The 22,340-nt window shown below is 50.4% G+C and overlaps 2 protein-coding genes across 5 annotated transcripts in view; one reads left to right on the top strand and one right to left on the bottom strand.

Moving 5' to 3' along the window:
- Nucleotides 1-2,854: 2,854 nt before the first annotated feature.
- On the top strand, nt 2,855-7,934 carry CALHM2 (calcium homeostasis modulator 2). Of its 2 annotated transcripts, none has more exons than XM_008578125.1 (3): nt 2,855-3,084; nt 5,076-5,775; nt 7,004-7,934. In XM_008578125.1, the coding sequence occupies exons 2-3, from the start codon at nt 5,221-5,223 to the stop codon at nt 7,415-7,417; spliced, it is 969 nt and encodes a 322-aa protein (XP_008576347.1). In that variant the 5' UTR covers nt 2,855-3,084; nt 5,076-5,220; the 3' UTR covers nt 7,418-7,934. The 2 variants fall into 2 exon arrangements, with proteins under 2 accessions (XP_008576347.1, XP_008576348.1); XM_008578126.1 differs by lacking the exon at nt 2,855-3,084 and adding an exon at nt 3,914-4,036.
- A 1,361-nt stretch (nt 7,935-9,295) lies between these two features.
- The window catches only part of PDCD11 (programmed cell death 11), a 43,096-nt gene continuing 30,051 nt past the window's right edge, over nt 9,296-22,340 (bottom strand). For 2 of the 3 annotated variants that reach the window (XM_008578121.1, XM_008578124.1), the window contains 15 exons: nt 20,583-20,691; nt 19,112-19,201; nt 18,796-18,898; nt 18,213-18,390; nt 16,365-16,421; nt 15,645-15,767; nt 14,910-15,032; nt 14,147-14,447; nt 13,827-13,943; nt 13,056-13,205; nt 12,569-12,819; nt 11,722-11,890; nt 11,035-11,188; nt 10,410-10,575; nt 9,296-9,644 (listed from right to left, as the gene is read on the bottom strand). In XM_008578121.1, the coding sequence (XP_008576343.1) occupies nt 9,473-9,644; nt 10,410-10,575; nt 11,035-11,188; nt 11,722-11,890; nt 12,569-12,819; nt 13,056-13,205; nt 13,827-13,943; nt 14,147-14,447; nt 14,910-15,032; nt 15,645-15,767; nt 16,365-16,421; nt 18,213-18,390; nt 18,796-18,898; nt 19,112-19,201; nt 20,583-20,691 (2,263 nt within the window). In that variant the 3' untranslated portion in view covers nt 9,296-9,472. The remainder of the gene's footprint in view (nt 9,645-10,409; nt 10,576-11,034; nt 11,189-11,721; nt 11,891-12,568; nt 12,820-13,055; nt 13,206-13,826; nt 13,944-14,146; nt 14,448-14,909; nt 15,033-15,644; nt 15,768-16,364; nt 16,422-18,212; nt 18,391-18,795; nt 18,899-19,111; nt 19,202-20,582; nt 20,692-22,340) is intronic. The other variant, XM_008578123.1, reaches the window with a different exon arrangement.

Raw genomic sequence — 22,340 nt, 5'->3', positions numbered from 1 at the left:
GCCCTGGCTGGCTGAAGAGGCAGGAATGGGGGGTCGAACCCCCACCCCTTGGACCCCCAAACCAGATGGGAAAGTGAAGGCTCTGGGTGCTGGGCAGGAGGCCCCTGGAGCAGATCCGCCTGCCCAGGCAGGAAATTTGAAGCTGGAAGGGGACTTCACTCTTCCAGCTGTGACACTGCCCTGGATGGCCCTGGAGCAGGGGGCCATGAGGAATATTACTCAGAAGCATTCAGAACTGGCTTGGAGGACACAGGGACAGATGGCTCCCACCTGCCCAGCCCCTCCCAAGCCACTTCTAGAGCCAAGGGCCTCATCCCTGGTTCACTGTCTCCTCTCAGATTCTGCAGACATCCCTGCCCCAGGGTCCATTCTTGTCTGTGACATTTTGGGAACTCTCTTCCCTTCCGCTCAGGCCTCAGGGAGTGGGAGGGCCTCCAGCCCTCTCATGGAGTAGGAGCCCTCTGACTTTGGCCAGAGTCTCCTGAGTGAGGCTGAGTGGGCCAAGGGGGCCCATAAGGACATGACACACGGTGTGACACAGTTGGGATAACAGGTGATGAGACAAGATGCGGGAAGCTAGGAGAATCAGGGTCATGGAGGTCACTTGGTAACTGTTAAGGTCTGCTCATTTATTTAGCACCAAGCACCAAAGGCTTCCATTGGTGGGGGTGATGGTCCTTGGAGACCACCGTAATACCCTCTTCACATCCAGGTCTCAGGGGAAATCAGCCATCCCCAGGGCTTGAGAAGTTAGACACAGAAGCTGAGGTCTCTCCATTTTCTCAAAGACCCCACCCCGTGGGGAAGTCTGAAGTGCTAAGAAGGCTCTGGCTGGCCGGTTAGCTTAGTTGGTTAGAGCACAGCCTTGTAACACCAAGGTCAAAGGTTCAGATCCCTGTCCTAGGCCAGTCACAAAAGAAATTAAAAAAAATAAAGTCCTAAGAGGCCTCTGCCCCAAGGTGGGGATGAGGGAAGAGGGGAGCCTCCTAGAGTGGAAACAGCTCAGTCCCCAGAGTGAGACAGAACTGGGTCAGATACTGGCTCTACCACTTACAAACTGTCCCTGGGCCAGTTGCTTCATTTTCTGTGCCTCAGTTTCCTCATCTGCACAATGGCACAAGGGCACCTACCTCATGGGGTTGTGGGTGAAAGGGCATGGCACATAGCAGCACTCAGTACATGAAGGCTAACGTGTTTGCTGATTTCTGAATCTGAGGGCTTCCCTCCTCTCCCCCAGGCAGCGCAATCTTTGTAGGGGAGGAAGCAGGGGTCCACATAAGCTACTCCCTCCCTGCTCAGGCCCCACCTCAGACATCTTTGAGTCTTAAGTCTCACCCGTCTAAGAATCCGTTTTGATCCTGGTCATGGTTTCCATCCTTCCCTCCATTCTCCCTTCTGAGGCCCAGTCTCCTTCCCTTTAATTATTTGGGGAGCTCGGATCCCTGTAGGCCATGGTGGGCTGGGAGGGCTCCCCCAGGGGGTGGGCCCTGAATGAGAGGAAGGATTCAGATGAGTAAAAACCAGGTGTGTTTTGGGGGGCAGGGGGTTTCCAGTGGGAAAAGAAGCCCCAGAGGTCTCAGAAGGCACAAAAGTGAAGGAAAGAGCAGAGCTTTGGGTCAGGCAGACCTGGGTCAAACACCAGAGCTATGGGACCTACAGCAGGCCATCTAAACTCTCTGAGCCTCAGTGTGTCTATCTGTAAAATGGATATTAAAAGACCTGCTTTTCAGGACGGTGGTGAGGATAAAGGGAGATAACTTCTAGGGAAGGAGCTGAGACCGTGTTTGGCACATGGTAGGATCTGAAACAAACACTGTTCCCTTTCCATCACTCCTGCACATTCCTTGGCAACTCAGGGAGGCCAGCGTGTCACCCAGCAGTTCCACCATCAGGGACCTGCAAGCACTGCAGAGCTGACAGGGTCCTAAGGGTCACAGCCTGTTCTCTTCTTCGGCAATCCCGACCCCTGAGTCTTCAGCCTCAGCTCACACACTCCCACAGTGGGGAGCTCATTACCCCTTTTTGGGACGGGCTGGGCAGCTCTGATTGCTACAAAGGGCTTCCTCCAGAAACCTGCCTTGTTGTGATTTCCACCCACCAATCAGAGCTCTGCCTGTGGGGCCTCAAACAACCCCTAGGCTCCTGAATTCAATTGTCAGCCATCCAGAGATTTGAAGCTGCACCTGGGGAGTTAGCTGAACTATAGAAGAGCCGGCATTGGGGACGGTTTGTCTAGATTTCCACCCACCAATCAGAGCTCTGCCTGTGGGGCCTCAAACAACCCCTAGGCTCCTGAATTAAATTGTCAGCCATCCAGAGATTTGAAGCTGCACCTGGGGAGTTAGCTGAACTATAGAAGAGCCGGCATTGGGGACGGTTTGTCTAGTCTGTGGGAGGACAGCTCTGAAGGAGAAGGGGCCTGTGGCCTCGTGTATCCTGCAAGGGGTCAGCGCCAATCTGATGCCCTCTCCCCTGACTGTGTGGGGGTGTCCTTCCCGTAGCTTCTGCCCAGTGGGGGTCAAGCATGGGGGTGCTCTTGAAACTGGCACGGAGGGCGGACTGGTGGGCTAGATCTTCCCGAGGCCAACTGCCGGGTGCCTGCTGAGCCCCCCACTGTTCCCACTGGTTTGGAGCACGGCCAGGCAGGGCCCCAAAGCAGGACAGGGGGCGGAGGGGCCAGGAGCCAGCCCGCCTGCAGCAGCTGCAGAACAGGCGCCTCAACTTCCTCCCCTCTCGCGCCGCCCTCCCCGCCGCGCGCCTCTGCCTGGCGCCGGGAGGCTGTTTTTCCACTCGCTGGCGCACAGCTTCCATTCCACTGTTTCCTTCTGTCTTTTCTGGAGTTAAGTTTGTCTGAAGATACCACCAGCCCCAGACCCTGCTGGTCTCAGGCCTCCTGCTCCTGTGCAGAAGCAAAGGAAAGCGGGAGGAAGCCGGCAGGTCCCGGCCCGCGGGCGCTTTGGGTGGGGCGGCTGCCCGTCCTGGAGGCCCGCGCCACGCCCGCCCGGAGCCACCGGAGTCACCGATGCTGCTCAGAGAGCCCAGCCCTGAGGAGGCCAAGGCCGCGGTGGCAACAGCCAGCCCCAGGTAAGGAAGGGGAGTGCCATCCATGTGTCAGGGGAGCGTGGCAGGGCTGTCCCAGGCTGCCCAGAAGGAGTGGCCTGGGGAGAGGATTGTCCTCTCAGCTAGAGGCCCCCCACTCTGGACAGGGCCAGTCCTGCCCCCTGCCCCAGCAGCCTGGCTCCTGTCCTAACTGATGTTGGAAGAAGTTCCATGCTGTGGGTCTGGGTGCGACCTGTCCCTGACCTGGGGGACAGGGGCATTAGCCTCAGAGGGTGGCCTGGTCCATCCTCTGTTCACTACCCACCCTGTCCAGGCATCTTGCGTCATACTTTGGGTGGGTTTATGAACCCAGGGCTCCCACAGGGAACTAATTAGGAGCCCAGGAGCCTTGGGAACGGGAAGGGGGAGAAGGGCTGCCCTTAACCCAGTGATCCCCGGCAACATTACAAACTCCCTTTCCCAGGGATTTAGACTGAACCCCTGCGCTGCGAGTTGGCGGAAGAATCAGACTCCTCCTCCTCCTCCTCCTGGCACCCATGTGGCCACATGGCTCTGCCTGGGCCCACCTGGAAGCCTTGGCAGAGACGGCAGGGATGGTGGTGTAGGGATGAGGCGCAGAAAGGAACATGGCTGCCCGCCCCATCGCTGTACTCCCTGGCTTCCTCTGGCCTGAGAATTTTTGTTTTCCATCCCCGTGATGGGGAGAAGGGCGCGGGGCCACACCCTGGCCTGTCTCTCAGCTCGTGTGGGTGGAGCCTGGGAAGGGAGTTGGGCTAAACTTCGCTGGAGCCCGAGGCCGGGGTCACTTCCTGGCAGGCTGCCTCCTGAGAGGCGGTGGGCTCCGGGTACCGGCCTTAGCTTCCCTCAAGGCTTCCTGTCGCTGGCAGGCTCAGCGCAGAAGGGCTGCTGAATAGGGAAGGGGTCAGGCTGAGGAAGAAGAGGTTCCCAGGCCTTTTGTGGATGGACACGGAGCAAGGTCAGTAGGAGGCAGAGTGAAGGGAGGGCTCACTTTGCTCGGACTCCCCCTCATCCACTTCCCAAGGCGCCTTAGTCATGGTCAAAAGTCCTGCCCAGGCATCTGGCATTTGTTCAGATTCAAGCAAGGCACTTTATTTCTCTTCGGGCCTTAGTTTCCTGATCTTTGCAGGCAGGAGAATCATTCCCACCCTGAAAATCCGACGGGGTGAAAGAGACGGAGGATTTCACTCATAGGACAATCACCAGGCATCATTAATTCCTTTTCTTTTCCCTCCAACATACCCAGGAAGAGAGCAAAGACCAGAAAGATCTATCCTCTTCTCACAGATGAGGAAACTGAGGTCCAGAGAAAAGTCATGAAGTATGTTGAAAGCCAGTCTCCTAAACCAGTCCAGGCCCTGAGTCTCCAAAATGAAAACGTTCTTGTGAACTCCAGGGATGCTGGCGTCTTGCTGTATCAGGCTGCACTGACTGGAAGGCCCCTAGCCTCCACCCCACGGGACCCAGTCCAAGTCTGTTATCCACCAGGACACCCATTGCAGCTTTTGTACCCCTGGCGCTAGAGGTTCAGGGGACACACCTCCAAGTAGTCCCAGACCCCTCACATTTGCACCATCTGGAATTCCAGAGGCAAAGCAGGTCTACATCCCACATCCCTCAACAGCATTGAGCCATTCCTAACCCACACCCCGAGAGATTGTAGCAGCGAAAAGAACCTAAGTGTTTGAAGCAGATAGACCTGAGCTTGCATCTCAGCTCTGCCACTTAAATGTGACCCTGGCAAGCCGCTGACCTGCAGGAAGCCCCCACCTTCTCTTGTGCACAGTGGGGATATAATAGCTCAACGAGGGATGGTGGGGATGGGCAACCGCAGATGTAATGCACCTGACACATAGTAAGAACTCAGTGAACAGTGGCCAATATCATTTCCCCAGGGCCCCTGCGCTCCTTACTTTCTCCCCAGCCTGGCTACAACAGCATCCTCCTCCAACACCATTTGCAGAGGCAAACGTTTATCAGTGTCTGTTGTTCCACAGGAAGCACCAGGCCAGCCACCATAGGGGATAAAATGGCACAACCATGTCCGGTCTTCAGATGCTCACCAGCCTGTGCTCCTTCCTAATCCCACTGGGATCTGTCACTCCCGTCTCCTCCCGCTTCCTTTCCTGCTGACTTGTCACCATGGCAGCCCTGATTGCAGAGAACTTCCGCTTCCTGTCACTCTTCTTCAAGAGCAAGGATGTGATGATTTTCAACGGGCTGGTGGCACTGGGCACAGTGGGCAGCCAGGAGCTGTTCTCTGTGGTGGCCTTCCACTGCCCCTGCTCACCGGCCCGGAACTACCTGTATGGGCTGACAGCCATCGGCGTGCCCGCCCTGGCGCTCTTCCTCATCAGCATCATTCTCAACAACCACACCTGGAACCTAGTCACCGAGTGCCAGTACCGGAGAACCAAGAACTGCTCGGCTGCCCCCAACTTCCTCCTTCTGAGCTCCATCCTGGGCCGCGCGGCTGTGGCCCCCGTTACCTGGTCCGTCATCTCCCTGCTGCGCGGTGAGGCTTATGTCTGCGCTCTCAGCGAGTTCGTGGACCCCTCCTCGCTCACAGCCGGAGAGGAGGGCTTCCCACCAGCCCATGCCACTGAAATCCTGGCCAGGTTCCCTTGTGGGGAGGGCCCCACCAATCTGTCAGGATTCCGGGAGGAGGTCAGCCGCAGGCTCAAGTATGAGTCCCAGGTAAGGAGCTGTGTGAAGGAAGCTCTTTTTCCTTCCAAGGTGGTGGCTGGTGGGAGGTGCTAAGATGGCCCAGTGTTAAAACTGGAGTTGGTCGTCAGGGGCTGAGGTTTATCAGTGTCAGGTATTGGAGCTGGTTAACTTATGAGTTAGTGCTTGATAGGGCAAAGGTCAATTCCAGTCCCAAATAAGAGTTTTAAACATCAAAGGAATATTATTCTGGCTCAGTCTGAGCCTTGATCCCAGTCACAGATAAGCCCCTTACTCCCACTAGACTGAACCAGACTCCTGTAAGCTACTCCAGAAACATTTGCTAGGGGTCATCAGTTGACAGTGGAGTGTGGTTGGCCCCAGGGATGAACACATTGCTATCCCAGAAGGCTCAGACCGAGTCAGGCGCCAAGTGTTGCTTATATACCGGGTGTCCCTTGGGCCAGTATGGGGTGTTGAGTCAGGAAGAGGCAGTTGCTGCCCTGATCCTAGCTTCAGCCTTAACTGAGTTCTGAAGGAGTGGAGGGTGGTCAGGGGAGAGAGGGAAAGGGCAGAGAACTGGGCAGCAGCAGAAAATCAGAGCAGCAGAGAAGAGGTGGAGACAGGAAGGAGCACAAGATTTTCAAGGTTTCTTTTCTTGGGTACATGAGAAACATAAGTAGACATAGAAAGGGCTGGAGATAGCCCTGGAGATGGAAAAATGGTAGACAAAGAAATAAAACATTTGATTCTGATCAAATGCCCACGGATCTCTGTACAAGATTGAATGGGGAAACAAGGATGACCTTGACTGTCCTCGTCCTCAATAGGCTTACATCCAAGCATCTGAGACAAGCACATGGGCAATCTCAAAGCAAGGCAAATAGTGATACGAGAGGAACTGGGCCATGGAGGATTCAGAAAAGGCAAGATTGCTCCCAGAGAGGCCTTTGAAGGCTTCCTGGAGATGGCATCTGAGCCGAGCCTGGCAGTTTGATCTGGGCTTTGGTGGGGTGAGATGATGGCTGGGGGAGGTGGTGCTCTTGGGGTGAAGGAGTGACAGCAGAGAAAGCAGGAGGCATTGTAAAAGAACAGGGAAGATGTGTGAATTAAAGGGACTAAGAAAAAAGAGGTGGAATCACAGAAGAGGCTGCTTCCCTCATAGAAGCAGAATCTACCCCCCTCTTCCACTTCTTCCTGGGGTGGGCAGGGGCCCAGGCAGCTCCTTGCCCCTCCTGAACCCTGCCCATTCTCTGGTCAGCTCTTCGGATGGCTGCTCATCGGCGTGGTGGCCATCCTGGTGTTCCTGACCAAGTGCCTCAAGCACTGCTGCTCACCACTCAGCTATCGCCAGGAGGCCTACTGGGGGCAATACCGCGCCAATGAGGACCAGCTGTTCCAGCACACAGCTGAGGTGCACTCGCGTGTGCTCGCTGCCAACAACGTGCGCCGCTTCTTTGGCTTCGTGGCACTCAACAAGGAAGACGAGGAGCTGGTTGCCAAGTTCCCAGTAGAAGGCACACAGCCACGGCCACAGTGGAATGCCATTACTGGTGTCTATTTGTACCGTGAGAACCAGGGCCTCCCACTCTACAGCCGCCTGCACAAGTGGGCCCAGGGCCTGACAGGCAACGGCAGGGCCCCTGACGTGGAGATGGCCTTGCTTGCCTCCTAAGGGTCTGCTTCCCAAGCTCTTTGCAAATGGCACTACTTGGTCCCAAAATGAACCCACTGCCTGCTTTGCACCAGCATCAGAAGGGGATTTTTTATACCACAGCTTCTTGAGCACACAGGCCAGGCAAAAGGACACAAGGCAATCTGGGGTGCAGAGAGATCTGACAGACAACATGGTCAGCTCTGACAAAGCTCTCAGACCTGAAGAAATCTCCTGTCCTGTTACTACCCCTTGGTTAACAGCTTTGAGGAAAAGACCTTCCCAGAACTGGTCCTTAACTATAACACAGGTGATCTCTTAAACTGGTGAGATTCCAAGCTGGGAAGCCCCAGCCAGCAGGGCCAGGTGACAGTGAAACTTACCAGCAAGCTCCTTGTATAGTACATTGTGCAGTTAATTTGTGTCTAACTGCATAGGGGCATCCAGCTCAGTGGTGCACTGCTGCGAAGCTGCCCTCCAGTGTATGCCTCTGGCCTTATTTTATATTTTTGATAAAGCTTTTCTTACTATAAAGGACTACCTTGGTGTGTGCATGATTGAATGGGGCATGCCACAGCAAGGTGGTGATCATGGAGACAGGCTCAAATCCCATGCCCTGTGGGAGGGAAGGGGACAGGACCAAAATGGATTGCAGATGTGGCAGTGGAACAGGGAGCAGCAGGTGTCCCACACAGGAATGACCCTGGGGCTGATGATCTCTTAGCAATTGGACTTAATTACCTGATTTGATATGGGGGAAAGATGGAGCCTGGCCTTTCTCAGAGGGCGCAGTGGAACAGGGAGCAGCAGGTGTCCCACACAGGAATGACCCTGGGGCTGATGATCTCTTTGCAATTGGACTTAATTACCTGATTTGATATGGGGGAAAGATGGAGCCTGGCCTTTCTCAGAGGGAAATTCAGTTTGAAACTGTAAGAGTTAGGAGATCCTGCACTCAATAGCACAGAACAAGAATCAGGCCACTCCCAGCTTCTCCTTCCTTCCATCCCCACCCCTGGACATCCCACTCACCATCTCTAAAACCTTCTGAGGTTCAAGCACATGGGCAATCTCAAAGCAAGGCAAAAAGTGATATGAGAGGAATTGGGCCACGGGGGATTCAGAAAAGGCAAGATCGCTCCCAGAGAGGCCTTTGAAGGCTTCCTGGAGGTGGCATCTGAGCCGAGCCTGGCAGTTTGATCTGGGCTTTGGTGGGGTGAGATGATGGCTGGGGGAGGAGGTGCTCTTGGGGTTGAAGGAGTGGCCTTGTCCCTGTCCTTCCTGGCATACAACTTAGTCATTTCCCACAGAAAAGCTCTCAGGATATTTAAGGCTCTGCCAGAGAAAACTTTAAATTCCCATAGGACCAAGTCAAAAAAGAACTGGCTTCAACTAGCTGGGTCTGTGCCAGCCTCCAAGAACTCTGGAATGCACCACATTTGGAGAGGTTGGGTAACTTGGCTGTGGTGGGCCTGGGATGAGACAGCATCGGGCAGTTTAAGCCACTCCTCTGACTCTCCTCAGCAGCCCAGGTTTCCCAATTCTCCCTTCTGGGCTCTGCCTCTGTCTCTTGTCCCGGCCTCACAGACTCCACAAAGGGCAGAGGTTACTAGCTGAGCTGAGGCAATGCCTGAGACTCTGACATCTAGTGGAGGGCCCGTTCCCTGGATCCTACCACCCTCCTCTGGCTGGACCGAGAGCCTGCCAGGGACAAAGTACGATCCTGACCACAAGATCCTCAGGAGTCGGCCCCTTTGCTCTTGCTCCCCTGGCAACTCCCTGAAGGAGGGACGACACTTGCTTTTCTGGGAGCCTGAGAGCCTGCTGCCTACTACCACTCAGCAGCCTCAGGGAAAAGATGACATAAAAAACTGGCATTTAAAACAAAACGAGCAAAGAGGAATTAAAAGTAATCTCAAATTCTTCATCCTGACAGGATTACTCAAAGGATGCTGCAGAAAAAGCAGCACTTAAATAGAGTCCTCCGGCAACAGGGTTTTCCAAGTGCCCAGGCGCCTGAGGCGGGGCTGGCCAACCCACTGCTGACAGTGTCTGGCGGGGCACTAGTCACTGCCACTAGTCCTCCAGCACTGAGCTCCTGGCCTCCACGTATTCCAGGGCCTTTGCCTTGACTGCCTGCACGTCCTTCTCAGTGCCATGTTGCTTCTCATAGTCTAGGTAGCGCTTGAAGAAGAACTTCATTCTCTTGGGGGCCAGGCTCAGATGAATGACACGCTCAAAGATGTCCCTGAGAGGAAGAACAGTGTGGCATTTGCCTTACAGTCCCAGCCATATGATTCCTGGCTAGCGCTCACCCACTTGCTCTCGGGCTCTGGAGCCAGGGCCCCATACTATTCCAGCACTCCCACTTCTATCTTTGTTTTTACTACCATTATAAACTCCCACGGTGTCCTGGGAAGACAAGGCACCACCACCCTCATTTTCCAGATGAACAGACAAGACAACAAGAGATGTTTAAAGGACCCACTTGCCTAAAGTCACACAGTAGATCAAGATGTGATCTACTGGGATGGAGACACACAATGAGGTATGGATCTATGAGAAAAGCTGAGCTTAAAGCTCACTGAAGGGCTTGGGCGACACATTTGTTCTTTCTACTCTCAGTCTACCCTTTCCTAACCCTCCTTGCCTTATGGAGATGCCGGGGGACAAAAGTAAGAGTATGCCTGTGAAAGTTCTCTACAATGAGGGCCAGGCACAGTGTTAATTATGAGGGAAACCCACATCTCCTGACTCACATGCTAGGAGCCTGGCTACCTCCCACCAGTGGTTCCAGACACAGACCAGAGGCTGGCCTGAGACAGAAAAAGAAGTTGGAAAAGTGAATGTCATTAGACTTGGGGTGTCACGTCAAAGCTGTTTTTCTGAATCAAGTAAGATAACTGGGGATAATGGAAGCTTTTGTGGAGCTAAAAAACACCCACTTGGCCAACACTCACCACCCATCCACCCATCCCTGGGAATCCAGCCTTAGTCTGTCTTCCTCTCTCACCTGACATCCTTCTGGCTGCCATGCTTGATGGTCATGTCAATGTAGACTGACCAGACATCTGTGCGCTTTGGGTAGATGCTCAGCGTGTTTTCAAAAATGGCTTTGGCCCGCTCTGCATCTCCCAGCTGGAACTCAAGCTGGGCAAACTTGGCAATCACATCCACATCTGCAAGGAGAGGACAACTCAGAGATACAACAAGCAGACATATCCCCTCACCACAACACAATGAGCTGCAGGGACACGGTGTGTCCGACTCCCTGCTCATGGGTCCCAAGGCCTAGGTATGACAGGCAAAACAAAGACCAAAAAAAGACAGTGGGGTGTGTTTAGGGCCAAATACACAGATAGGCACTGCAGACACCCTACTCTGCACCTAGAAGAGGTGGGTGGGTCCCAGGCGCAACAGAAGTAGTGCTGATTGCTTTTGTTCCTCTATCGGAGTTTAGCATTTGAAATGCAACATGCATTGTTATATTCATGAGCATATAATCAACAGAGACCTATGAACCCTCCACAGGCTTTCCTAACTTAGAGGCAACACCATCCCTGGATGAGAAGACCCCCACCTCCCATTCCCAGATATCTGAGAGCTAATGTGCTCAGGAACTGGGAATGAGCACTCACGCTCCTTTTTAGGCAGGCACTCGAGGGCACGCTGCAGCAGGCGGTGACTGGCCCCAGCCTGGCCCCTCCGCAGGAGAAAGGCGCCATATTTGATCCAGACAGCTTTCTCCTGGCGGAAACGCTTCAGCATCCGGTTGTAGAGTTCACCAGCTTCCTGCGGAAAAAGACGAGGTAAGCTGAGGACTGAGTGATACTGCATGGGGCCAACGAGAGACAGGCAGCTCATAAGAAGCTATCACCAAATCACTAACTGGGCCTAATTCTAGAGACTTGAGGAGAGGGGAGGAAAGCGCCTTAAGGAGTCACAAGTGGTGGGGAGTGTCCCTGCTAATCTTGCCCCAAAAGGAAGTCCTAGACTAGAAGAGAGAATGTGAGAATGACAAGAGGGAACTGGAGAGAAAAGCAGATGCTGGGCCAGGATGTCACTTCATGTCTATAATGCCATACACGTCAGGGCCCACTGTCCCTTCACTTCCCTCACCTGCACCCTGCAGTCCTAAGGTGGAGGTGGGAGGAAATGGCTTCTCTCACTTGGAAGAGGAGGAACTTGGGACCCAGCAACCTGGGGCTGGACTGGACCCAGCACCAGAAGTTCTGCCCTGAGGCTGCTGCCACTGTGATCCCCAGGAGTTCATTTCTGAGAGGCTGAGGACTCTCTGGCAGTTGGCCACCGGCCCAGACTCCTACCTGGAATTTCTCTGACTTGGTGTAGATGTCAGCCAGATGGAGAAAGACCTTGAGAGGCTCATTGTACTGCACGGCCCGCTCAAAGACCTTGGTCAGGGACTCCTGAGAGCCATACATGTTTTCTAGGTTCAGCAGTGCCACCCACACGTTCAGCTTCTCCTGCTCCTCTCTGGAAGGGGAGCAGTCAGCACGTGAACTCTATCAAGTCAGCCTGATGAGCTCCCACTCCCATCCAGGGACACTGATGAACCACTTCCTCCTCCTCAGGCTCCAGACATGTCCTCAGATCCCACCTCCAAGTGCAGCATCAGGAATCCCTGCCCCCTACCCCCTGACTACAGGTCTGAGGGCTCCCCTGGCTTCTGCCTCCATTTCTGGGAAAGAAGCCTACCAAATCTCAAACTGGCCTGAGCTTTGGGCTGGAAGGAGCAGAATCTTGGGTCTGATTCACTCTCCAAACTAAGAGAATGAAGCAAAGGACTCTGATCCTGCTTCACTAGGCTTCAGAAAACTAACTCTACTCTCTGCCTGGCAATGGCCGCCTACAGTGGTTTCAGCCACACTGGGTACCTTACTGAAGTGTAGGACTCCTGCAAATGTTATCCTTAGCTATTTCAGCAAAGAGGACTATAAAATATAAATGAGCAGCTCTATTTCACAGATGGCCACACCTGTGAAAGAAAATCTGGAAACCACGAGCCCCTTGTGGCAGTCACCCAAAGTGCTGTTGGCCCGCGGAGGAGGCAATGACCCACAGGTGGCAAACCCTGCAAGCCAAGAACTTGGGGAGACACTATGCTCCCTGTCTAAGGCCCCTCCCTAGAGCACGAGGTGACAAAGCCTAGACCTGAAGGAGATGGTTTTCAGGGCCCTCTCGGCCACGGCCCGGGCCTTCTCGATCTCCGTGGCCTGCAGGTGGAAAACCATGTATTGCAGCCACAGGATGGAGCTGTTGGGGGAGCTTAGCACGAGTCGGTCAAAGTCATCTGCTGACTCTGGCTGTCGCCCAGGGTCCATCAGCGCCTCCTCGATGCGGGACAGCTCTTTTTCTGCCTTCTGTTTCTCCAACTCCCTTTCCTTCTTGCTCTTCTTTTTCTGCTATGGAAGCCATAAAAATAAGTGAGTAATCTGCTCCTGAAACCCTGGGGAGGTCTGTGGTAGAAGTGACAGGTTGGCAGGGCAGTCCATGGGCTCTATAAATATTCCTTGGCTTGAGACTGACCACCACCCTCCCCGCCCCGACCCCGGAAGAGATACCCAGGTTAGGACAGAGCATAGGAGACTGGCACCAAGGGGTCTCTGTAAAAAGGACAAAGCCCTGGAAAATATGGCACCATGGCCTGGTGTGGTTTCTCGTCCTCCTCGCTGTCTGAGCTCTCTCCTCGAGGTGGCAAGGCCGGGGTCAGAGATTCTAGCCCCACGTTCCAAACAAAGCCTGAGGACAGCTGCAGCCGTGGTGCTTCTGCTGGCTTGGTCTGCTTCTCCTGGAGGATCATGGAGGAAAACGCCTGGCACAGGCTGCCTCCGTTCCCAGCCACAGCCCACCCGGAGGACATGACTTCCACCATACCCAGAGACACTTCCTCTCCTCCCTGGCCAGGCTACGCCCCAGCCCACCAGGGAAACTTTACATACACATATAAACTAATAGTAGAACTGGGACAGTGACATGACAAAATTCTGAGGGTGACAGTGATGGACATGAGTACCTAAAGTCCGGGAAGCCCTGTCCAGGTAGGTGTAAGCCCTTCCATACCCAGTCTACTCAGCCCAAGTATTATTCTCATTTTGCAGAGGATGCAAGTTCAGAAAGGCCAAGCCTCCTCTGTATCTGCCCACCCCGCAATCCAATTCAGTTCCACTCAATAAACACTCATTAGAACTGATTTGATGTAGCCTACTCTATGGGTAAACAGGACCCCTGTCCTCAAGGAGCTGAGGAGCCACTGAGGAAACTAACACCCCTTTCCCCTCCCCCTTCCTTTTCATTTTGTACCAGACATGAGGTAAAAGAGGGGGCCGAAGACAGGCCAGGTCCCAGAGAGGAATGCAAGGACCTCCCTCCCCAGGGCAGCTTGCTCCCTCCACCCCACGTTGCCTCTCACCTTGGGCGGCACACTCGTCTCCTCTACCTCCTCCTCTCCTTCCCGATAGTACACTTCCACCCTTCTGTCGTCCTCCTCTGACGAGCCAGCTTTCTTTGGCTTCTTGTTCCCTCTGTCCTGAGATGAGAAGGGAAGATGCCCAGGAGTTCCCTCTGGCAGCCCGGGCAGCGGAGCCTCCCCTCTGCTCCTCCCGCACCACCGGGCACTGGCACCCGCTCACGCTGCTCCGCTCTGAGAAAAGGTGAGGCAGGTGCCCGGCTGGCTTCTGGAGCACTACTTTTATCGGTGAGGCGTGGCACTATCCTCCGCGAGGGACTTACCTGTTCACTTCCCGACTCCCGGCGCTCCCGCTTGCCCTGCCTCTTCATCTGTGGCTGCTGGGGAGCTTCTCTCTCCTGGCTGCGCAGCTTCCCCTCCTCCTGCCCCTTCTGGTTCTTCTGCTCTTTCCTTTTCTGACTCTTCTTCTTCTCCTCTTTTCCTTTTTGGTCTCTCTTCTTGGTCTCTATTTTCCCCTCTTCCGGCTTTACAAGTGGCAGTTCCAGGGAGGCAGGAAATACATCCGGCTTCCCAGTGTCACTGGGGAGGAACGACAGCTCTACCAGGTTCTTCTGCTGGTCCAGGCTATGGCAGGGTGGGAGGGAGGGCAGAAAGTGAGGACAAAATAAAGGAACACAGGGTACCCCAAGCAGGCCAGGCCCTCTCTCATCAGACCACAATTCTGGGCCCTGCCACACCTGTCTTGGGAATGCATCCAGTATTATCAGGAATTATTTGCACATTTTACCACATTTAGTAGAAAATACAGGAGGCAGCTGTGACATCCTCCTCCTCCATCCCTGACAACAGGGGCTTAAGCAGAGACAAGCTGCCATATCTGCTTTCAGGGGCCAAGGCAGAAGTCTCCAAACAAAGGCCCTTCATTCATCTGAACACTGCATTCACCACGACCCGAGCCATTATGTTTGAAATAAGTTTACCTTGAAATCTCCCCCCAGGGCTCCCAGAGAGAGGGGTTTGATTCATATCAGAGAGAGAGAGAGAGGAGACAGAGAAGAGAGAGAAGAGAGAGGAGAAGGCACCTACCTTAGGACCTTGGCTGTGAGCAGCTTCCCTTCAGGGAGGTATTTGTTATAAAGGGCTTTCTTGGATGGGCTGTACTGGGAGACATGTGGGTACTGGGCCAAACCCACAACCGAGGAGCCAAGGCTGAAAGGAGAGAGACAAGAGTCCTGCAGTCATAAATATAACAGAATTCAGTCACGCCTAATGACTCCACTTTCACAGGGACCAAAGTTGTGACAAGGATTTTTGACAGCTGTAAGTTCCTGGCATTCAGCAGGATAAAGTGGGCTTTGTAAACTGGAAAAAACTATCAAGCACAATGAAGATATGACTGAGGATATTTTTTATCCCACAGCATAGCATCACAACATATAAATCACAAACTGCTAGAAAGACAAGGAGGAGATGAGGAAACTTAACAGCAGGGAAGGCTGCAGTATCTGTTTGTGAACATGATGTGATTTCATAGAACATTTAAAACCATGATCAAATGCTAAATCAAAGGACATCCAAATTTATTTAAAACTCAAATTGCCCATGCCATATTATTGTCCAAAACAAGAAATAACAATTCAAAACATTTTTTAAAGTATAAAAAATTTGGAATTCTTAAAACTGGTGGGAATTCATAAACTCTCCTTCCTTCATATTCTCATCAAAGATATAGACTGAGGAATGCAGCAGATCCCAGACCATGACAGGCCCAGGGAAGGTACTCAGGTCTGGGTCCAGGCCCCAAGGCCCCACCTCACTCACCCAAACAACACACCATCCAGCTCGATGGACCTCACGTAGCCCCGCAGGAGCTGCCCTTCCTTTATGTCCTGGATGGAGTTAACCTCCGGATCTTCTATTCTGCTTTTCGTCTCTGGGTTTGTTCTAAAGGAATAAAAGGCTTGCTTACATACACTTTTAATTCCCCTTTCCCCTACCTCGCCCAGATTACACCTGTAATAATTATATTTTCTATGTAAGAACACTACTCTGGATCTGTCAGTAGGATATAACCTTCAGAGCCCAATCCTATTCTTTCCTGAAGTCCTATCAGGCCAGGGCATGTGTCTGTAAGCCAGTTATGCAGAAATAGAGACTGACCAAGCCAGAGACAGGTCGAACCTAAAGACTTGGCCTTACAGACATCCATTTCTAACCATGCAGCAAACTGATCTCAGGTCAATCCCTGTCATGCCACCCACCCCTACTATGGAACCCTAGGAGCTAAATCATCTCCTCTCACCAGGACCACCATCTTGCAATTGTGGACACTCACATTTGGATGTTGGAACCTCTCCCTGGTAAACAAGAGCCTAAGCAGACAGGGTACTTTTAGCAAACTGCATGTCCCCAGCTTTTCTACACAAAAGTGGTTCAGGTATGAAGTGGATGAGCAGAGAAGGAAGGTGTGGGATACATGTAGCCTCCCGCTGGACCTCTGAGTGAGTTCTCCCTTCTCATCGCAGCAACACAGATACCCACCTGGACGCTCGCAGCGACAGGGTCAATACATGGTCTGCAGTGGACAGGACATAACATCTGGAATGGGTGCAAAAGAGGAGATACTCAATTTTGAGCATCTCTAGAGACGGCAGAGGGCCTCAGTTCCTCTCCGCAAGTCTGACCAACAGGCAAGAGTGAGGAGACATGCAACCTGGGTTCGGTTTCTTCATTCTGTCAAAAACCTGCTGCAGGACGCTGGACATGTCGTGCCACCTCTCTGGGCCTCAGTTTACTAGTCTTTCAAGTAAAAATAACACTACCTACTCTTCTTACCCAACAAGGTGTTGGGAAAAGAAAACAAGAGGAGACACACGAGCCCTCTGGAAAGCTCACAGAGCCATATAGTGTGTATTTAAGAGATGAGACCAGCTCTATGTTAGGTCCTAAGTGTCTGATCTCCGTGGAAAGACAGACTAACCTAGGTTATCTGTTGGTCACAGGAAACCATGACCAAGGGATAACCTAGGTATTGCTGGAGACACACAACAGCAATTCAGGAGGCAGATCACTGAAGCCTTGGCAGGTGAGGCTACAAGGAGGGAAAGCAGGGTTGACTCTTTTGTTGGGTTTCCAAACTTATTTCATCTAAAGTGGCAATTTTAGTAGTCCAGTTGTAATTTAAAAGCATAGAATCTTAGAGGTACAAAGGATCTCAGGTACAACACAATCCAAATTCTTCCCACAGACGTCTGCCTTTTATAACAATGGCATCATAGCCAGGAGAGCTGGACAGGAAGGACCTCAAGAGATTGTCTACCTTTAGGCAAGTAATTTATTACCCACATATGACAGATGAAGTAATTGCAACTTAATGCCACTTATTGGTTTGGCTATAATAAACATATTTAAAATACTTTGCTAAAAACCACCACCTCATTTTATAAGCCTCTAGAGACAAACCGGAGATGATCCTAGATGTCTCTAGGACTCCTTCTTTTCTCCCAGGCCCTAGACATTTTTGTGCTGTTTAGCTCTGATAAGTGGCTAAGGATTTCAGCAGGTGCTGGTGGCTTCAACATTATTGTCTACCAGCAGAGAACTGGTTAAATAAATTTTCATAAAAAACACAATGGAATACTCAATAAATGTTAAAAATAAGGTAAAAGAACACGGTATATTAGCATGATTATTGTCTACCAGCAGAGAACTGGTTAAATAAATTTTCATAAAAAACACAATGGAATACTAAATAAATGTTAAAAGTAAGGTAAAAGAACACGGTATATTAGCATAGAAAAGGAAAAGTCCGTGATAAAGTGCCTTGAGAAAAATGCAAGCTGTAGGACAGTATATAAAAAGAAATTCTATTATATAAAGGAAAGTTATACTAAAATATGTGTTAAAGTCTGGAAAGATAGAAACCAAAGTATATAATGGCAAAAAGTGGTAGACAGAGAGGAGTGATAGAAATTTTCATTTTTTATTTTATACACTTGCTTTTTCTGGTTTAAAATCATTTATTAATTCTACAATTTAAAAAAAAGATCCAGGGCCAGCCTGGATCACTTGAGAGAGTGTGGTGCTGATAACACCAAGACCAGGAGTTCGGATCCCTATGTAGGGATGGCCGGTTAGCTCACTTGGGAGAGCATGGTGCTGACAACACCAAGTCAAGGGTTAAGATCCCCTTACTGGTCATCCCAGGAGTTCGGATCCCTATGTAGGGATGGCCGGTTAGCTCACTTGGGAGAGCATGGTGCTGACAACACCAAGTCAAGGGTTAAGATCCCCTTACTGGTCATCTTTAAACAAACAGAAGATAAAAAATAAAAATAAAAAAAGATCCACCAATTCCACAGATAGGTGAAAAGATCAAAAAGGGCTTACCGGACAACCTTCTGGGGGACAAAGTCCTCCAGGGGCCTCTCAGAGTAGGAGTCACTCACATGAAATACACTGACTCTTCCCATCTTCCCAAAGGGGAAGGAGACAGTCAGCCCTTCATTGGGAGTCACCTTCACCACCCGGCCCATGGCCACTTCCCCTTTCTCAAGCTTGTGAGGACCTGGTGGGAGAACAAACCTGACTCAAGGAAGAGGCAATGAGCCAAGAAAGAAACTGAATGCCGGCCAACCCCACACTGAAGGTAGAGACTGCCCAGATGTGGGGTGCCCAGGCTGAGTGGACCAGAGTGATCATGAAGACTTAGCTCCCCAAGCCATGCAGCCAAGAATCCAGGGCCATCTGGTGGACAACCCTTTCTGAGGGACTTAAGAAAACCAATTGTGCGTAAAAGCAACTCAGACAGTAGTGAAGTAACACAGGCCAGAGAGCAAAGCCCCAAGAGGGGCTTCTGCTCCCAGAAGGGACCACACCAGGCTTTCTGAGGATTCTAACACTGAAGGCATCCTTCAGCCTGGGCAATAACTGAAGACCCCTTCCCTCCTCCAGCACTGTTTCATCCCCACACCTATGAGTGAGAGACATAAGAAGGCCTTGGAGGAATCTGGCCCCACCACAGTGGCCCTCAGGGCCTGGCCAATCTGGAACTTCTTATCTGGATGCTTCAGAACCTGAAAGAATAAGAAAAGTTCTCTGATGCTTGAAGAAAAGTCTGTCATTTATCCAATATCATAGCATTTAAGTCTCCATAGCAAGTATCTCCCAAACCAATCCCTAAATAAGCACAGGGTGCCTTGTACCCACTGTGAACACACACATACACCAGACACTGAGTCGAGCTTAGGGAGCCTGGGTCTCCTCTCAGGGATCTCAAGCACACTGACCTTGAAGCTGAGAGAAGTGAGCAACAAGGGAATTCTCCCTCGGACATCCGGTGCAATCTCCACCTCAAGCCATTTCTTAACCACATTGTACTGGGGGAGAAAAACAGGAGAAATGGAGTAAGGCAGATACAAGCAACCTTTCTTCTCCCTCCATTAAAACAGAAAGCTCTCTCCTAAAACCACAAGGCTGAAAGCGCCCTAATTCCACATTTTTCCAAGGGACAGGAATCCACCCCTGTACCCACTTCCCCTGCCCAACCTCCACTTCTCAAAGGCTTCACTCAGAATCTGGCTCAGAGCCTTTGCTAGCCCGGCAGAACATGCGTCCCTCCAGGTGTCTCAACAGATCAGGAGACAAAAAAAGAACTTGGAGATGTCCTTAAGCAGGAGGAACAATCTCACAGACCTCTGTAGCTTCCTCCAAGCTCAGCTGTGCCCAGAGGTTGTTAATCATCTCCAGGGACCAACACCTTATTTCTAAACCAATTTAGATTTTGATCCTTCACTGTTTACAGTGTCCTGCCCTAAATATACACCCTGATTTTCAAGGCATCATAGTGATAAATAAAAGCCAGGCCCTGACTTCAAAGAAATTATATTCTACAAGTAGTAACTCAAACCAGCCTGCAAATAACTATAGCAGCAAGCAACGTGTAGGAAGTAAAATCTGCCACAGGAGTATATAGGAGAAGTAGTAATAAGGGAAGATTATCCATGCTGAATCTTGAAGGGTAACAGGCAATAGGAAAAGAGGGTACTGCAGATGTAGAAACCAGCATGAATAAAGACAGGAAGGAAAAAAGGTAGAGGAGGTTATCAGAGTGACTGGTACACAAAGTTCATGAGATCAGATTATGACAAGCCTTATATGCCACTCTAAAGCAACTGGGGTTTATGAATGTCTATAGACAATAGGTAACTAAAGGGATCAAGCGTCAGCGACATGCTCAGAGAGATGCTCGTGGAGGAGGAATCTGGCAACAATGAAGGGGTGTTCCCTCGAGGTCAAACCCAATCCAACTTCCTCCCCCAAAGGGTCCAGTTAGTACAGGTCTCACACTGATCTCTTCCCGTTCTGAACTCCTGTTCCACATGGGATTAGAACACATAATCTGACTCCCGATTACATACTGTTTTGTACTGCACCTAAACCTTATAAAAAGCAACAATCTAAAATCCAGTATGGCATTTATTTTAAATCTTGTCCTATGATGTATTTTTCTTTCCATTTATACAATTAATCTATAAATGTTGAACTGTGGGCTGCTTGCTAATTGTTTCGTAAGCCATATTTTAGTGCCCTGATCAGACCAGAAGTTTTCTGGAAGCAAAAGCCATGTATCGTCTCTCACAAACCCAGCATGGTAGCAAATACAGGATCAAATGCTCAGTGCTAATGGCCTTTTTCTCTAGTTTCACCCCCTTTTCTTTGGAAAGGCTGGCATCACATTGCAGTACAGCAGCTACTCACCCTCTTTAAGAAGCAAGTCACAGTCTGACCAGCCTGGTACTGTTTGATCTTCTCCATGGGGCTAACAGAGTGAGTGTTAAGAGCAGTGTAGCCATCCTTCTCCAATTCACTGTTTGTAGAAAGGCAATGGAAAGAGTAAACCAACCTCTGAATAAGGCTTCTAGTTTGAAACCATTTCCCCAAGTGACTGTACAGGACTGCCCTACTCATACCCACCCTCCACAGCCCCATTTCTCTCCTTCAAGGAGAATGTTCATGATACTGGCCTGAGGGCTAATCTTTCCCATTTCACTCATCTAGGTATGAGCAAGCTGCAAAGTAGTAGCCCACAATAATCCTGATTAATTTAGGAAACAAAACGTTTACTTCTTTCTTAATACTTTAGCTATTGGTTTACTTTGCAAAACTGCTTTCACAAATAATCTCCCACTGAATTTGACAACAATGTCATGTGTAAATTTGGCAGGGTAGATATTATTAAACCCATTTTATACTATTGAACCAGGAGTTGAAGCCAGGGCTTTTGACTCAAAAATCCAGGGCTCAGTCCCCTATGCTTCCCTGCCATTATCATTTTCTTGATTCTCTTTTTCTTCTCAGAAAAGCAACAAGGGAATGAGATCTGAAAGTCTGTCCATAAAGCGCTTCAAAAGAATCACAGAACTGCAACCCCTGCTTACAAATTCAAATAATTTCTAAAACAAAACGAAACATAACTCATGGATAAAATGGTACAAGAAATGCTGGTAAAATTGTAAAATACAATAGCAAGTGCTGGGGAATGCAGAAAATGGGAACTTTCCTACACTAGTAAAGTTGAAAACGCATATATCCTATGACCCAGTAATTCTACCACAGAGAAATCCTTACACGTATGCACAATGGAACAAATTCAAGGTTGTTCATTGTGATATTTCTTACAGAAGAGAAAAACTGGAAACAACCCCAGATGTCCTCCATAAGTTTGAGAATATTTGTAGTTTGGCACATTCACAGGATGGATTACTATTTTAACTACAGACACAAAAACAGATCTCAAAACAAAATTCTTTTTTTTTTTTTTTTAAATGACTGGTAAGGGGATCCTAACCCTTGATTTGGTGTTGTCAGCACCACGCTCTCCCAAGTGTGCCTTGGGCCGGCCCTTCGAAACAAAATTCTGAATGAAAAAAAGTTGTAAAATACTAAGTATGGCATACTGTTTACATACATTTTAAAAGCCATATAAAGTAATTATTTGTAGATATACAAATATACACATATATACAAGTATGTTTCTGCATAATTAAAGTATAAAAACACAAGCTGGATAAGTACACCAAATTTATAATGGGGAATTCATCTTCTGGGGGTCAAGAGAGATGCCTGGGGAAGAGAACATATCCATACAATTTTACTTCTTAAAACATACATATGGAATATCTATAGGCCTGGCACTATAATTCACAACTTACATACATTATTTCTAGTGCTTACATGGTTAGGATGAAAAAACTATTCACTCAATAGCTGACACTAGAATGCCCCTCTTATGGGCTGAGTCATGTCCCTCCAACCCAAATTCATATGTTGAAGTCCTAACCCCCAGTACCTCAGAATAGGACTGTATTGGGAGATAGGGTCTTTAAAGAGGTCATCAAAGTGAGCTTTAATTCAATAAGACTGGTGTCCTCATAAGAAAATATTAGGCTACGGGCCGGCCCGGTGGCGCACTGGATAGTGCACTGCTTGGGAAGCGCGGCGGCGCTCCTGCCCGAG

Source organism: Galeopterus variegatus, unplaced genomic scaffold (genome assembly GCF_000696425.1).
Source record: "Galeopterus variegatus unplaced genomic scaffold, G_variegatus-3.0.2 Scaffold1634, whole genome shotgun sequence".
Classification (NCBI taxonomy): Eukaryota; Metazoa; Chordata; class Mammalia; order Dermoptera; family Cynocephalidae; genus Galeopterus; species Galeopterus variegatus.
This window is presented reverse-complemented; position numbering and strand designations above follow the sequence as displayed.

Excerpts from the sequence above, each read along its gene's own strand:
- CALHM2 (XM_008578125.1), top strand. The coding sequence starts at position 5,221 with ATGGCAGCCCTGATTGCAGAGAACTTCCGCTTCCTGTCACTCTTCTTC. Across the intron at positions 5,776-7,003 it reads GGCTCAAGTATGAGTCCCAG|CTCTTCGGATGGCTGCTCAT; the intron begins GTAAGGAGCTGT and ends TTCTCTGGTCAG.